At 42.7% G+C, this 15,671-nt stretch overlaps 1 protein-coding gene across 3 annotated transcripts; it reads left to right on the top strand.

The window, feature by feature from the left end:
• The first annotated feature begins 14 nt into the window (after window positions 1-14).
• Window positions 15-14,540, top strand: LOC140479787 (nmrA-like family domain-containing protein 1). 3 transcript variants are annotated; one of them, XM_072573949.1, is made up of 5 exons: window positions 15-183; window positions 6,775-7,041; window positions 9,029-9,284; window positions 11,676-11,869; window positions 14,163-14,540. In XM_072573949.1, exons 2-5 carry the CDS (start codon window positions 6,778-6,780, stop codon window positions 14,379-14,381), a joined length of 933 nt encoding a protein of 310 aa, XP_072430050.1. In that variant the 5' UTR covers window positions 15-183; window positions 6,775-6,777; the 3' UTR covers window positions 14,382-14,540. The 3 variants fall into 3 exon arrangements, with proteins under 3 accessions (XP_072430050.1, XP_072430049.1, XP_072430048.1); XM_072573948.1 differs by having other exon boundaries at window positions 16-178; XM_072573947.1 differs by lacking the exon at window positions 15-183 and adding an exon at window positions 229-394.
• Window positions 14,541-15,671: the final 1,131 nt, after the last annotated feature.

The raw sequence follows: 15,671 nt of genomic DNA on the forward strand, positions 1-15,671 counted from the left end.
TCTAACTATGGACATTTTATGCTCCAGTTGCTGTCACACCAAAGCTGCTCCGCCTCCATGTTTCCATGACAGCAATAACATGATCAACAAATAGGCAGGCCTTCCGCAGAGAGACCAAACGCACATCTGAAGACGCATCTTTTCCAATTAGAAAAGAAAAGGCAAAGAGAGCACTAAGGTTTGGTGAGCAGCATTGTCAGAGCTTTCCTATGCACTCTCGATGTAGATTTGGGGGGCGATGGGAGGGGTAGGGGACTTCAATTTTCCTTTTTGCACTGCAAGTTTCGCTGTAAATCTTTGTTCCAATTAATACGTGAAGTTGAGGTCATTACCAACGACACCTGACTGTCTCATCGTGAGCTGTATATTCTGGATGTTGAATTTTGATGTTCAGGTAATTAACCTACATAGCATTTTCAGGAGACTGACATATCACTGAAATGTTCCTTTGAAATTTCCTGCACAGCATGGCTAGTTTCACTTCAGGTGATATGGGCAGCCATTTTAGGGTATCCCAAGCTCTCTTCTCTGTCACACGGTACACAGTGTGCCTCATCTCTCCACTCTGTCACACTGTGGGTTGTGTTCCTGATCTCTCCGCTGTGTCTCACTGTAGACTGTGGTCCACATCTCTCAGCTCTGTCACACTGTAGATTGTGTTCCTGACCTCTCCTCCCTGTCACACTGTACACTGCTTTCCTGATCTCTCCTCTCTGTCACACTGTACACTGTGGTCCTGACCTCTCCTCCCTGTCACACTATACAATATGTTTCTGACCTCTCATCTCTGTCACACTGTACACTGTGTTCCTGATCTCTCCTCACTGTCACACCATAGACTGTGTTCCTGATCTCTCTGTCTCACTGTACACTGTGTACCTGATCTCTCCTGTCTGTCTCACTATACACTATGTTCCCGATTGCTCCTGTCTGTCTCACTGTGGACTGTGTAATTGATCTCTTCTCTCTGTCACACTGTACACTGTCTTCTTGATCTCTCCTCTCTGTCACACTGTAGCCTGTGTTCCTGATTTCCCCTCTCTGTCACACTGTAGCCTGTGTTCCTGATCCCTCCTCTCTGTCACACTGTAGCCTGTGTTCCTGATCTCTCCTCACTGTCACACTGTAGCCTGTGTTCCTGATCTCTCCTCTCTGTCACACAGTAGCTTGTGTTCCTGATCTCTCCTCTCTGTCACACTGTACATTGTATTCCTGATCCCTCCTCTCTGTCACACTGTAGACTGTGTTCCCGATCACTCTGTCTCACTGTACATTGTGTACCTGATCTCTCCTCTCTGTCTCACTGTACACTCTATCACTGATCTCTCTGTCTCACTGTACACTGTGTACCTGATCTCTACTCTCTGTCTCACTGTCCAGTGCATTTTTGATCTCTCCTCTCTGTCACAGTGTAGCCTGTGTTCCTGATCTCTCCTCTCTGTCACACTGTGCACTGTATTCCTGATCTCTCCTCTCTGTCACACAGTAGCTTATGTTCCTGATCTCTCCTCTCTGTCACACAGTAGCTTATGTTCCTGATCTCTCCTCTCTGTCACATTGTACATTGTATTCCTGATCCCTCCTCTCTGTCACACAGTAGCTTATGTTCCTGATCTCTCCTCTCTGTCACACTGTAGACTGCGTTCCTGATCTCTCCTCTCTGTCACACTGTAGACTGCGTTCCTGATCTCTCCTCTCTGTCACACTGTAGACTGCGTTCCTGATCTCTCCTCTCTGTCACACTGTAGACTGCGTTCCTGATCTCTCCTCTCTGTCACACTGTAGACTGCGTTCCTGATCTCTCCTCTCTGTCACACTGTAGACTGCGTTCCTGATCTCTCCTCTCTGTCACACTGTAGACTGCGTTCCTGATCTCTCCTCTCTGTCACACTGTAGACTGCGTTCCTGATCTCTCCTCTCTGTCACACTGTAGACTGTGATCCTGATCTCTCCTCTCTGTCACACTGTACACTGTGATCCTGATCTCTCCTCTTTGTCACTTTATACACTGTGTCAGACTGTAGGCAGTGTTCCTGACCTCTCCTTTCTGTCATACTCTACACTGTGTTCATGATTTCTCCTCTGTGTCACACTGTTGATTGAGTTCCTGATCTCTCATCTCTGTCACACTGTACATTGTGTGTCTGATCTCTCCTCTCTGTCACACTGTTCGTTGTGTTCCTGAACTCTCTGTCTCCCTGCCGACTGTGTTCCCAATCACTCCTCTCTTTCACATTGTCAACTGTGTTCCTCACCTCTCCTCTCTGTCACACTGTAGGCTGTTTCCCTGATCTCACCACTTGGTCGTACTGTACACTGTGTTCCTGTCCTCTCCACTCTGTCGTAGTATGGACTGTGTTCCTGATCTTTCCTCTCTGTCAGAGTGTACACTGTGGTCCAGATCTCTTCTCTCTATCACACTGTCGACTGTGCTCCCTATCTCTGCTAGCTATCACACAGGAGGCTGTGTTTCTGATCTCTCCTTTCTGCATTACTCTACAAGGTTTTCCTGATCTCTCCTCTCTATCAGACTGTAGTCTGTATTCTTGATCTCTCATCACTGTCACGCTGTACACTGGCACTGATCTCTCCTCTCTGTCATAGTGCAGACTGTTCCCGTCCTCTTCTATCTGTCATATTACAGGCTGTGTACCTGATCTCTCCTCTCTGTCACACTGTTGGTTGTGTTCCTGATCTCTCCTCGCTGTCACCCTGCCGACTGTGTTCCCAGTCTCTCCTCTCTGCCACACTGTAGCCTGTGTTCCTGATCTCACCTCTCTGTCGTACTTTACACTGTGTTCCTGACCTTTCCACTCTATCATACTCTGGGCTGTGTTCCTGATCTTTCCTCTCTGTCAGACTGGACAATGTGGTCCAGATCTCTTCTCTCTGTCACACTGTCGACTGTGCTCCCTATCTCTGCTAGCTGTCACACGGGAGGCTGTGTTTCTGATCTCTCCTTTCTGCAATACTCCACAAGGTTTTCCTGATCTCTCCTCTCTATCAGACTGTAGGCTGTGATCTGATCTCTCCTCTGTGTCAGACTGTACACTGTGTACCTGATCTCTCCTCTCTGTAACTTTTTACACTGCATTCCTGATCTCTTGTCTCTGTCCCACTGTACACTGTGTACCTGATCGCTCCTGTCCGTCATACTGCAGGCTGTGTTCCTGAACTCTTCTCTCAGTCACACTGCACACTCTGTACCTGATCTCTCCTCTCTGTCACACTGTACATTGTGTTCCTGACCTCTCCTCTCTGTCACATTGTCAACTGTGTGTCTGATCTCTCCTCTCTGTCACAGTGTGCACTGTGTTCCTGATCTCTCCGTTACTTTATATACTGTGTTCATGATCTTTCCTCTCTGTCCCACTGTAGACTGTGTTCCTAATCTGTTCTATCTGTCACACTGTAGACTGTGGTCCTGATCTCTCCTCTCTTCACACTGTACACTGTGTACGTGTTCTCTTCACTCTATCACACTGTATACTGTGTACCTGATCTCTCCTCTGTGTCACTTTTTATACTGTGTTCCTGGTCTCTCCGCTCTGTCACATTACAGGCTGTGTTCCTGATCTCTCCTCTCTGTCACACTGTACACTATGTACCTGATCTCTCCTCTCTGTCACACTGTAGCCTGTGTTCCTGATCTCTCCTCTCCATCACACTGTACACTATGTACCTGATCTCTCCTCTCTGTCACACTGTACACCATGTACCTGATCTCTCCTCTCTGTCACACTGTAGCCTGTGTTCCTGATCTCTCCTCTCCATCACACTGTACACTATGTACCTGATCTCTCCTCTCTGTCACACTGTACACTGTGTTCCTGATCTCTCCTCTCTGTCACACTGCAGGCTGTGTTCCTGATCTCTCCACTCTGTCACAGTGTTGATTGTGTTTCTGACCTCTCCTCGCTGTCACCTTGCAGACTGTGTTCCCAATCTCTCCTCTCTGTCACAGTGTGCACTGTGTGACTGACCTCTCCTCTCTGTCACACTGTACACTGTGTTCCTGATGTCTCTTCTCTGTCACACTGTCTGCTGTGTTCCTGACCTCTCTTCTGTGTCACATTGTACACTGTGGTCCTTATCTTTCCTGTCTGTCACACTGTCAACCCCAGTCCTTATCGTCCTGCTCTGTTGGCTTTGATCCTTGGGACGAGTATAAGATTGTGGTGCTGGTAAGGCACAGCAGGTCGTGCAGCAACCGAGGAGCAGGAAAATCGATGTTTCAGGCATAAGCCCTTCATCTGAAATTCCTTTGATTCTGAGGGAGCTTAAGTATCAAGCTGGTGCAAGTGGTTGCAATCCTTGATGAACATTTTGCATCAGTATTCACAAAGGAGAGGACATGGTGTTTGGCAAGTGTCGGAAAGGATTTGGTGATATTTTGGAGCATGTAATTGTCAAAAAAGGAGGATGTTTTGTGTGTTTTAAGAAGCATTAGGGTAGACATGATGGGATCTGTCCCAGAATGCTATGAGAGGCCAGTGAGGAAATTGCTCCGTGCTTTTCCAAAATGTTTCCATTCTTCCATTAGTCACAGGAGAGATTGCTGAGGACTGAAGAATAGCCAGCATTGTTGCTTTGTTTAAAAAGGACAACAGAAATAATCCAGGTATTTACAGGCTGGTGAGCCTTATGTTCGAGGTGGGGAAATTATTGAATAAGATTCTTAGCAATCAAATTTACTCCCGTTTAGAAAAATATGGACTTGGAGTCATAGAGGTGTACAGCATGGAACAGACCCTTCGGTCCAACCCATCCATGCCGACCAGCTATCCCAACCCAATCTAGTCCCACCTGCCAGCACCCGGCCCATATCCCTCCAAACCCTTCCTATTCATATACCCATCCAAATGCCTCTTAAATGTTGCAATTGTACCAGCCTCCACCACATCCTCTGGCATACACGTGCATTCCATACACGTACCACCCTCTGCATGAAAAGGTTGCCCCTTAGGTCTCTTTTATATCTTTCCCCTCTCACCTACTTATTAGTGATAGGCAAATGTCTTTGTGCAGGGAAGGTCGTGTCTCACAAACTTGATTGAGATTTTTGAGGAAGTGACAAAGATGATTGATGAGGGTGAGGTGGTAGATGTTGTTGACATGGGATTGATCAAGGCTTCTGAGAAGTTCTCTCATGGCAGGCTGATAGAAAAGGTGACGTAACATGGGATTCCCTGGTAAGCTCGATCCAAAACTGGCTTAGTCATAGAAGACAGAGAGCAGTGGTGGAAGCACAGTTTTCAGATTGGAGATCTGTGCCCAGTGGTGTTTCACAGGGAGTCAGTGCTCGGACACTTGTTGTTTGTAATATATATACATCATGATTTGGAGGAGAATAATAAGTTTTCAGATGACACAAAGATTGAGGAGAACTGCCAGAGGATCCAGCAGGGTTTCGACAGGCAGGAGACATGGGCGGAGAAATGGCCGGTGGAGTTTATTCTGGGCAAATGTGAATTGATGCATCTTGGAAGATCTCATGCAAAATAGTTGTATAAAGTACATGGCAGAACCCTTAGTAGCATCAACATACAGGGGGATCTCGGTGTGCAGGTCCACAGTTCCCAGAAAGTGGCAACACAAGTGGATAAGTTGGCAAGAAGGCATATGACATGCTTGCCTTCATTGGTCACAGCATAGAGTGTAAAAATTGGCAAGTCATGTACCAGCTGTCCTGAACTTTGGTTAGGCCACATTTGGAATATTATATACAATTCTGGTCACCACACTAACAGAAGGATGTGGAGGCTTTGGAGAGGGTAAGGTACAGTTTCCCGGGATGTTGCCTGGATTGGAGGGTATTAGTTACAAAAAGGGATTGGACAAACTTGATTTGTTTTCACTTTAACTTGAAAGATGAGGGCTGACCTGATAAGAAATTTACAAAATTATGAGAAGCGTGGACAGAATTGATAGTCTGAGTCATTTTCTCAGGGTAGAAATGTCAATTACTAGGGGAAGTAGGTTTTAGGAAAAAGAGAATAAGTTTAAAGGAAATTTAAAGTTTTAAAGGAGGCAAGTATTTTATACAGAGGGTGGTAGGCACCTGAAGTGCACTGCCAGAGGAGGTGGAGCTGGATATTGTAGCAATGTTTAACTGCCATCTTGACAGATATATGACTTGCCAGGGACTGGAGAGATTCGGACCACTTACAGGCAAAAGGTTTCCAGTTTAGAAAGGCATCATGGGTCAGTGCAGTCTTGGTGTGCCGTAGAGCCTGTTCCTATGCTATACTGTCCCTGTATCTTTGTCCTTCATCCTTATTTTCCCATCTCGATTGATAATTGATGAGCTACAATCACCGAACACACTTCACTGTGTTCTCTTTATCGTCTTGAATATTAAAGATTTATTCAGCTTCTAAAGAGATTGAACATCTGCAATTTAACTGGAGTGTGTCATTCAACATCTTCATCGCTCTGAAGGAAAACATCTTTCTTCTGACGTTCAGTCTTGGATCAGATTTAGGCATTTTCCTCCCATTTTCTTCAGTTCTGTAATGAACTGTCTAAGTTTAAAAAAAAAACAACCTAGAGCAGCCAAAAGTCAACAACTAACTTTCTTGCTAATTACAAACTGGCATTCAGTCAATTTTCTACAACGTCATTATCTGAATAGTGTGGAAATTTTCCAGTTGATAATTTCAGTGAAAAGAAAATGATACAATTGCAAAATAAGATTTTTGTCATTTATTTAATTAACAGGAACCATCTCATTCTCAACAGACCCTGTTAATCTCCTTTATCCTTTCATTCCAGAGGATGTCCGAGGTTGTGACTGTTTTTGGTGCTGACAAGTGCCAAGGGAAAGCTATAGCCACCGCCTTGCTCCAAGATGGTCATTTCACAGTGCGGGCTGTAGTTCAAGAGTTAACCTCTCCCACTGCTCAGGAACTGCAGACAGCAGGGGCACACCCATTACTGGTAGACTTCAACAACCCTGACAGCATCAGCGCCACTTTGTGTGGTGCACACAAGTGCTTTGTCATCACCCACACAGATTTCAACAACAAGGATTCTCTGAGGGTTAGTCATATCATTACAATCCTTCCAAACAAGAGGTGCAGGCCCAGTGGTATTATCTCTGGACTATAATCCAGAGACCCAGGTAGTCTCTGTCTGGGTGATCTAGGTTCGAATCCCACCATGGCTGATGGTCAGATTTGAATTTGTGCTAATAGCAATTCAATGTAAATCTGGAATCAAGAGTCCAATTCCTGGTTATCAGGAAAAACCGCTCTGAGTCACTCATGTCCTTAATGTTGACCTGTATGCGACTCTAGACTGGGCAGTTAGGGATGGCCAAAATAATAACAAACATTTAAACATAATTAAAGTAAGCTATTTAAGATGCTGGAGATCAGAATTAAAAACAGAAAGGATTGGACCTGCTGAGTTTTACTGGCACTTTCTGTTTTAGTCAGGGTTGAAATGTAATTGCTTGCCCAGCCTGGATCTACATATTAACTACAGATGCAGAAAGGGATCAGTACTTACACTGGTGAGGGGTGGCTGTTCAGCAAAAAACAAACAGAGGGACATGGAGAAGTAAACCAGGAGAGAAATTCAAACCGTGGAGGAAGTGCAGAGGCTGTACTGTGATTGATCCCTGGGATAGGAATTTGTGTTCTGAGTTAAGTAAAAGGTAAAGTCGCCATTGTTTTACCCAACCAGAGGGCTGTTTTTTCATTCAATAGAAATGACCGATGGTGGTTTAGCCTGAGGGTTACCATGCTTAGACAAGGGGAGAGGTTGAGAAGGAGAGTCCTTCATAGTAACATAAGCTGATGATGGGAATTGAACCTGTACCTTCCTGTGTTAGGAACCTGACCATTCAACCAGTGTTGATTTTCAATGCATTGGCCATTTGGTGGCCAGAGGGTGCACTCACTGTCCAAATCAGGATGCTATTTGGTTTTGTGAAGCTGGGTGATTAGTCAGACACCCTTGAGTATGGAAGGAGCTGCAGCCAGCTGTTGCAGGTAGAGGAGAGAGAGAGGGTGCTTTATCTCTCGGCAACACTTAAATTGTTTACATTAAAAATGGCCACCACTGCTGGGCTACCATATACCTGGACAGAGTGCCCTGCAGGCAGAGCTGTGGATAGCTGTGCAGTGAAGATCCCAAAGCCTGTCAAGAGTGTTGAGTCACCCCAGCCCCTAGCCAGGCTGCTGTGAAAATTGAGATTCAGGCGTGGGGAGACATCGTCAACTGGCAATGCAACATTTAATGCCATCTGCCCTTATTTTAAATGATGCCCCTAGTGTCAATGAATGGAATTGTGAGAAGAAATGAGGGAAAAATGGACATTTCCATCTTGAGAAAGTGAGACTGCAAAGTGCAAATATAGAGATACAATGAATATTAACAAACTGCGTTTAAAATAAAAATCATAGAAAAGTCAACCAAACAAGACTCCAAGTTAAACTGCACTTTTTGGGTGTAGATCGTAAATTCAAACTGAGGACTACAAGGCGTAGAGACAAGAATGGATTTCTGATTAGGTGATGAAGGTAAACATCCTGGAGTTAGGAAACAATAAGCTGATTCCACTATACGTCAGCCATGGAAAGTTGTGAAAGAGATGACTGCTCCACATATTGTCCTGAATATATACTGACTAATTTGATGTTTTTGAATTAACTGGGAGCTTGGGGAGCCAATTGTTTTCCATTGCTTTCTTAATGGAAACAATTCAGCTAATCAGAGTTGACTTGTCAACTAATCAGTACTCCTTTCATCCGACTGAATAGGTTACTGTAATTAGACTAAATTCATGCATTTGTCCTGATCAGTACAAGACAAAAGCTCTGATAATATGACTCTCTTATCAGCAATATCTAAATTCTGTACTACCATGCAGTACCAAGTGACTCTTTCATAAGATGATTACATAATAGGCAAATATAATCCTTACACCACCAGCTTGTCTTACAGAGGAAGTAGGAAAATAGCCCAATGGTTTACCATTTTAAAAACAGTTTCCTTCCCATAATGTTTCTTTCTCCTGCAGGCTGAAGTTCAGCAGGGCCACAGGATAGCTGACATGTGTAAACAGCACAACATTAGGCAGATTGTGCTTAGTGGAGCTCATCATGTTCACAGGAAATACGGTCTCCCAGCAAGACACATGGATGCAAAAGCGTGCATCAATGATTACATGAATGAAATTGGTTTGCCCAAGACGGAGATTATAGTTCCATTTTACTTTGAAAGTTTTCTGACAACATTCAAACCAAACCCAGTTGGAAATAACACTTACAAAATTGGTAAGGATTGAATTTCAGTTTTTGTGAATTGCAAAAATACCTTCCATTAACTGTAAATTTAAGGGTAAAAGATCCAAAGAATCCATAAAGAATTCCTCGAAGATGGTGAGAATCTAGAAGTAGGATTCATAGTTTAAAAGTAAAGAGGCACTCAGTTTAAACAAAGATGAGGAAATCTTTTTTTCTCTGAGAGTTGAGAGTCTTTGGAATTCCCCTCCACAAAAGGCCAGGCAGCCTGTGCTTGTTCCACTGTTGGTGCATATGTTCTTTCAAAACAATGGCTGAGTGAGGTTATCTGAATGGGTTGAGAGTGTGGTGCTGGAAAAGCACAGCAGGTCAGGCAGCATCTGAGGAACAGGAGAATCAATGTTTTGGGCTTAAGCCCTTCATCAAGAATGATGAAGGGCTTAAGCCCAAAACATTGATTCTCCTGCTCCTCGGATGCTGCCTGACCTGCTGTGTTTTTCCAGCACCACACTCTCGACTCTGATCTCCAGCATCTGCAGTCCTAACTTTTTCCTAATCTGAATGAGTATAGACCAGAAAGTATGCTTACTCAGCAGCAATGCTGAGAACCCTCACATTTCTCATCAAAAAAGATTGGTGTCAGAAGGGAGTCACAAGTCTCACATTTACATTCTGTGTACCCAGTTTGAGTGAATGAGGTATGTGTGATGATCACCAGAGAAGCTACTTAGAATAGTGAGGTTCCAGAAAACCTCTCTAACATTTATATAAAGAGATGAAGTTAGAATCAGAAGATGGCACATTTCATTCATGATCACTGAGATGCATTATCAGCGTTGCAATCTTCCCCCTCGCATCAGTGTGCGAATGGGGACAACATGGGATCAGAGTGTTTTACTCAAGTGGTAATGACCATGTGTTGCAGAACCAGTCACAGGCTGGTTGTGGTTGGGTACAGCATTGTCACCAATACTCCTGTCTACTCTTTTATAAAGAAATCCCAGCCTCATGAGTCTAAAATTTATAGTTATTTTAACCAGCTTGCTCAGACATGTTATGACACACATCCAGGGAAGATGGTACTTGAACCAGAATGTACTGACCCAGAACACTATCACTACATCACAAAACCCAGATCGATACTGAGTTGAAGGGCCTATCTGAGTAGCTATGGTATAATCTTAATGAGAAGAAGCATTTATCTTCTAACAAATATGCCGTTTGATTGCATGATCACACCTGATACAAGTTACACTGACTAATTATCCATCAGACTATCTGGAGCCAGAAAAGACATTCACTTGGGGTCTCGTGATAGATTAATTTGTCAATCTCCAAAGACTGTTTAACATCAGATTGGTTGAAGTTTGTTGCAGCTTCAGCATGAATTCTTTCAGAACAATGACCTTGGACAACAATAACTATTGTATACTCTGGACACTTACTGTGTTTTATGTTTGCACAAAATGTAGAACCAGAAATTGTGTATTGTTGGTTACTTATTGCACAAATAAAACAGCAGATGTAGTGACTTGGTGAAAAAGGAAACATTGTAATGATTGTGTCAAAAGGGAATCAGTGAATCATTGAAACCTTGCCATTGAGAGACTGTAGACTGACTTGTGGGATGGCAAATTTTTCCCATCGGGAGAGATTATGTTGGCTGGGCCTGTAATCTATGGAATTTAGAGGGGATCTCAATGAAACATATACATTTATAACAGGGCTGGGCAGAGTGATGGAGGTCCCAAATCCTGAACAAGGAGTCACGGTCTCAGGATATGCAGTAGACTATTTCAGAATGAAATAATGAAAAGTCTCTTCACTCAGAGGGTGACAAACTCCAGAATTCTGTACCACTGAAGGCTGTGGAGATCATGTCACTGGACTGAATGACTTGCCACTGCCACTATTTGCTGCGTTTCTGTGAATTTAGTTGGATGTTGATTAGTTTGCAAAGGAGGAAATTGCCATCTGTTTGTTTCTCTAGTGTGCATCGGCTTCACCAGTGACATGCTGACATATTCTGCTGCGCATGATGACAAAAGTGTCACTCCAAACTTCAGTATATAATCTGAAGCTGACTATTCAGTGGAGCATCTAGTGTCCCTGGTCAACCTTCGCCTCGTCTGTTAGTGGGCTGTTTTCAGGAACAAACTGAACAATGACTATGCTTAAAAAATAATAGCAAAGAATTTTGTGATGTTCTAGGAAGTGAAACATGCTGAATAAATGCACATTGATCCTTCTTTGGTACATGATTGAAGAAAAGATAGTCATTAAAATCTAAGTAATATGTTTGCTCTGTATAAACAGTATATAAACTTTACAAACTGCATAAGTGTTCAGTTTTTTTTACTAGGTGAAAATCCTCCAGATGCTGCTATTGTTTTACTTTTTAGAACTGTTCTTTGTTGTTTACAGTCATTCCTATGGGAGAAACAGCCATGGATGGAATAAGTATCAACCAGATTGGTCCAATTGTGACAGCCTTGTTTAAAAGCCCACAGCGTTGGATTGGAAAGAGCTGCTTTCTGTCAGCAGGCAGGCTGAAGATCCAGGAATATGCACAAATTCTCACACACCACCTATATCCCAAACAGTTTAAAGATTCCCGGGTATGACCCATGTTAAAAACATATTGTCACTGGATTAGTTGATTCTCATAAGCAGCTTGCGGATGAAAACGAAACAGAGGGATTGTTGAGCAGCGTTGTGCTATGAGTCAACATGTTATCATTTTATTTCAGGGGCTTAGATTAGAAATCTATACAAAACATGGGGTCTTCCACATTGGCTGCAAAGATGAAAAGTGAAATGAATTTAGACAAAGCCGTTTGTCTTGGATGTTAACCTTTTGCATAGAGCTTTGTTAATCAGATATCAGATCAGATTGAGGGTCAGTGTGAAAATGAAAACCATATTGGTACACCAGGAGGTTTCTTTGATTGTTTAACTCTGCATGGTTTTACTTGTTATAATGGTGATGATGACGGGGTTTGATCAAAACTGAAAAATCTTCCTTTTCTCAAGAGGTAATGAATGAGCAGAAAGAATTCTTTTAAAATGCTGTTTTACATTATTACCCATTAGATGCAGAAATAGAAGTAGGCCATTTAGCCCATCATTTGGCTACCTATTGACTTTCCAAAACATATTGCTTCTGTGTGCAGATAGGCAGAGAGGTGTTGGCACAGTACTGGCTGGAATTGTGTTTCTGCAAAATCCCCACTGCACAAGACTTCATGGGAATTTCCTAGGAAATTGAACCTTCTCCTGGGCAATTCACTTGCATATGGAACTTTCCAAAACAGCCCCTTCAAGTAAGGAACTTTATAAGATTCCAAATCACTTAAGCCTAATAATTACGCAGGAAAAGGTAAAGGTTGCAAAACCTATTCTAAACCCTGGGGAACTATTAGACTGCCTCTCCAACTCCTAATGACCCGACAGACTCCCCCCGCCACAATGATCAGAAAACGGCATTACCAAACCCAGCAACTTCTCTTCCCTCCCAGACCTGCCCTGTTCTCCCCTCTCGGACCAGGCCATCCTTCCCCCCCCCCACTCAGGCCCTGCGCCCTCCCCCGCCACCTCTCCCCTTTCCAAACCTGACAGTTTTTGCCCTGACCAGACCCAAAATCAACCTCATCCAGCATTTCCAATTTCTTCCCCATTGTTGGACATGACAAGCCCTTCACCTGAAGTAACACTACCCCCTACCGGCCTGACCCTATTGGACCCAATATCCCCTTGGTTGGACGCAGAAGACACACAGTACCCTGTATCCCTGAAGCCGACAATCCACAATCCCTCACCTCCCTAAGCTCTCATCAACTTAACCTGCCCCATGGAATCTTCCCTATCCCACCACACACCATCCAGCTGGCATGCTACAAACCTGGCATCCTTCCTGACCTCACCCACCTGACACCCTAAACCCATAACTAATTCCATCTAAACCCCACAATTAATTATCCTTTTGTAGGAGTTGTCTAAGTGGCAGGTGTGCTGTTAGACAACTACATCATAGCATAGAGCACATGGACTATTCCAAATGTGGGTGTGGTTTCTACAATGACCCTCCATGGTGCTGGATTTGTGGATTCTTGGACAGCTTCATAACAGTGGGCTCAGGTTCAGGAATCACCAGCAATAAAATCGTCTAAAGGTAGCTGGATAACTTCTAATTCGATCATGATCAGAGTTAGGGTTTCCTATCCTACTCAGAATAGTTGGGACATAACCGCTTTTGCAGCTTTGGGTAGAAAGTTGAGAGTGCAGTTGTAAAGTGTAAAGCAGATATGACTATTCTGTCCAAGATTTGAACATGATTCCTATATCAAAAGTTTTTTTAGAATTTGTTTTGCGCTCCTAATCTGAATAAGTAACATTTATTGTCTGATGTGTGATCTTTCCTTTAATATTCATTTGCCCCTCTTTTAGTCTGCTTTTCTATTAATGATATAGCATTCATTGTGCTTTTAAAATATCTTCCCTTCATCTTCCTTAATTCCAGTTATTACTCTGCACCTTCACTTTGTTTAAAGCAAGACTTAACACATCAGTCCCTACCGGGGCTATTGTCAAACCTCTCATTTCCTTCCAGATTATCTTCCTCCTTTTGCAATCTAAATTTGACAGCTCCAGTATAATGTCATTACTTAGTTCCTCTTATACTCCTCTTCAATTCTTGGCTTTTAACCTATGTCCACATGCACCTGAAATGAGAGTGTACGGACAACTAAGGTACAGTCTTCCTGCTAACCCTGTTCGCAGCTGTTACATATTCCAAACAAAATCCTTGTGCAATAACTGGAATAGACCCATCCACTCTGTCAATCAGGATATTTTGTCCGGTTTCCATAATAATCTGAATTGTACTTGCTCATTTCTTTCTCTTGGTGGCAGATTTCAGTCCGAGAGTTTGTGGAGTTCTTTGGAGGACCAGGAGCTCAGGACCTTGGGAATATGTTTGAATTTTGGAAGCGTGGTGGACAGAAAACGAACTATGCTTTGACTCTGGAGCTGTATCCAGAGTTACAACAATTCCAACAGTGGGTTTCAGCTAACAGTACCTTACTCAGGACTGCTCTGGATAATGAACAGTCAGAATTGACAGACAGATGAATGCATGCGAGTAGAGAGTAACTGCTGTTCCTAAATCTTTTACAGAAAATTTAGCAAATTAGTAACACTAGGAAATTAGTAATATCCTACTGGAGGATGTATCATTGACGACATTTATCAAGTGTTGGTTCTCAGAAATAAAATGCATTCTTTTGCGTTTATGTGCATATTTATTTTCTCTCTTTTCTCCCCAGCTCATTGAGTCAAACTGTCCTTCAGATTGCAATTTGCTTTGGACCTCTGCCAATGTCACTCTGAGCAGCCTAGAAGTAGTATGGCTCCAAAATCTCCTCATCCCATTTATACATTGCAGAATTAGTATCAGAGAGCCTTGAACCAGGACAGACCAAACTGTGGCTGATGCAGCCATATTACAGGACGTTTGGTTCTCCTACATCAGTTAGGTTCTGCCTTGACTGAATCAGTGAGAAAAATGTAATACTTGCAAATTAGGGCTACAACTGACTAATCTCCACATTCATGTCTGTGGTTCTGCTGCTGATTTTAACATATTTTTGCACTATCTTCCATATATAGATGTGAAGATAAAACCTCAGCCACAAAGGGCTAATGTCAGCATGTGATGTAAGAAGTAATTTGTAAAAGCAAGAAGTACTGTATATAACAAATATAAAACTATTTTAATTTTCAGCCATCAAGAAAACTTAGTATTTGAAATTAAATTTCACCATTAACCAGTTAGTAAGAGTTGATTTTATAGTTTTCCAGTAATTCTCCAGCATTGTGGTTATGAGCTGTTGAAATGTAACTTCCTGTTTTGAAACTGAAGTGTTTTTTATAAAATGCTATAAGTTCAGTGTTGTGTGCCTTTTACGGCGAACTCTAGCAGTTCTGCACTCTTTGTGAAAGGGAACAGCACTGGTGCAAGCTGATTCAGATTAAATTCTTGTTCACAGTTTTTTTTGTGCACTGACTTGCCTGATTTATGTCACACTCTACAGGTCAGGAATAGTTCCTTCATTGTCTCGAACTGGGAATACTTGACATGCCAAAACCTATCCAAATTATGTAAAATAAGGTGTGCACAATTTCCTGGAATCTCAAAACTTTCCTGAACCAAATATAAAATATTAATCTTTTTAATTTTGTATTGCATTTTAACCTGGAGTAAAAGGATTCAAAAATTGGAAATACACAGGCAAGTCAGTATTCTGAAGACAGTAGGGTAATATTTCATGTGAAGTCCTTTCATCGCCTATGCATTGTTAACATTGCCCAATTTTAGTACAGATAGACATTTCAGATGGTTCTATGTCATGATATCATGCA

The sequence above is a fragment of the Chiloscyllium punctatum genome, chromosome 7 (assembly GCF_047496795.1).
Source record: "Chiloscyllium punctatum isolate Juve2018m chromosome 7, sChiPun1.3, whole genome shotgun sequence".
Taxonomy (NCBI): Eukaryota; Metazoa; Chordata; class Chondrichthyes; order Orectolobiformes; family Hemiscylliidae; genus Chiloscyllium; species Chiloscyllium punctatum.

Excerpts from the sequence above, each read along its gene's own strand:
- LOC140479787 (XM_072573947.1), top strand. The coding sequence starts at position 374 with ATGTTGAATTTTGATGTTCAG. Across the intron at positions 395-6,774 it reads TGTTGAATTTTGATGTTCAG|AGGATGTCCGAGGTTGTGAC; the intron begins GTAATTAACCTA and ends CTTTCATTCCAG. Across the intron at positions 11,870-14,162 it reads AACAGTTTAAAGATTCCCGG|ATTTCAGTCCGAGAGTTTGT; the intron begins GTATGACCCATG and ends TCTTGGTGGCAG.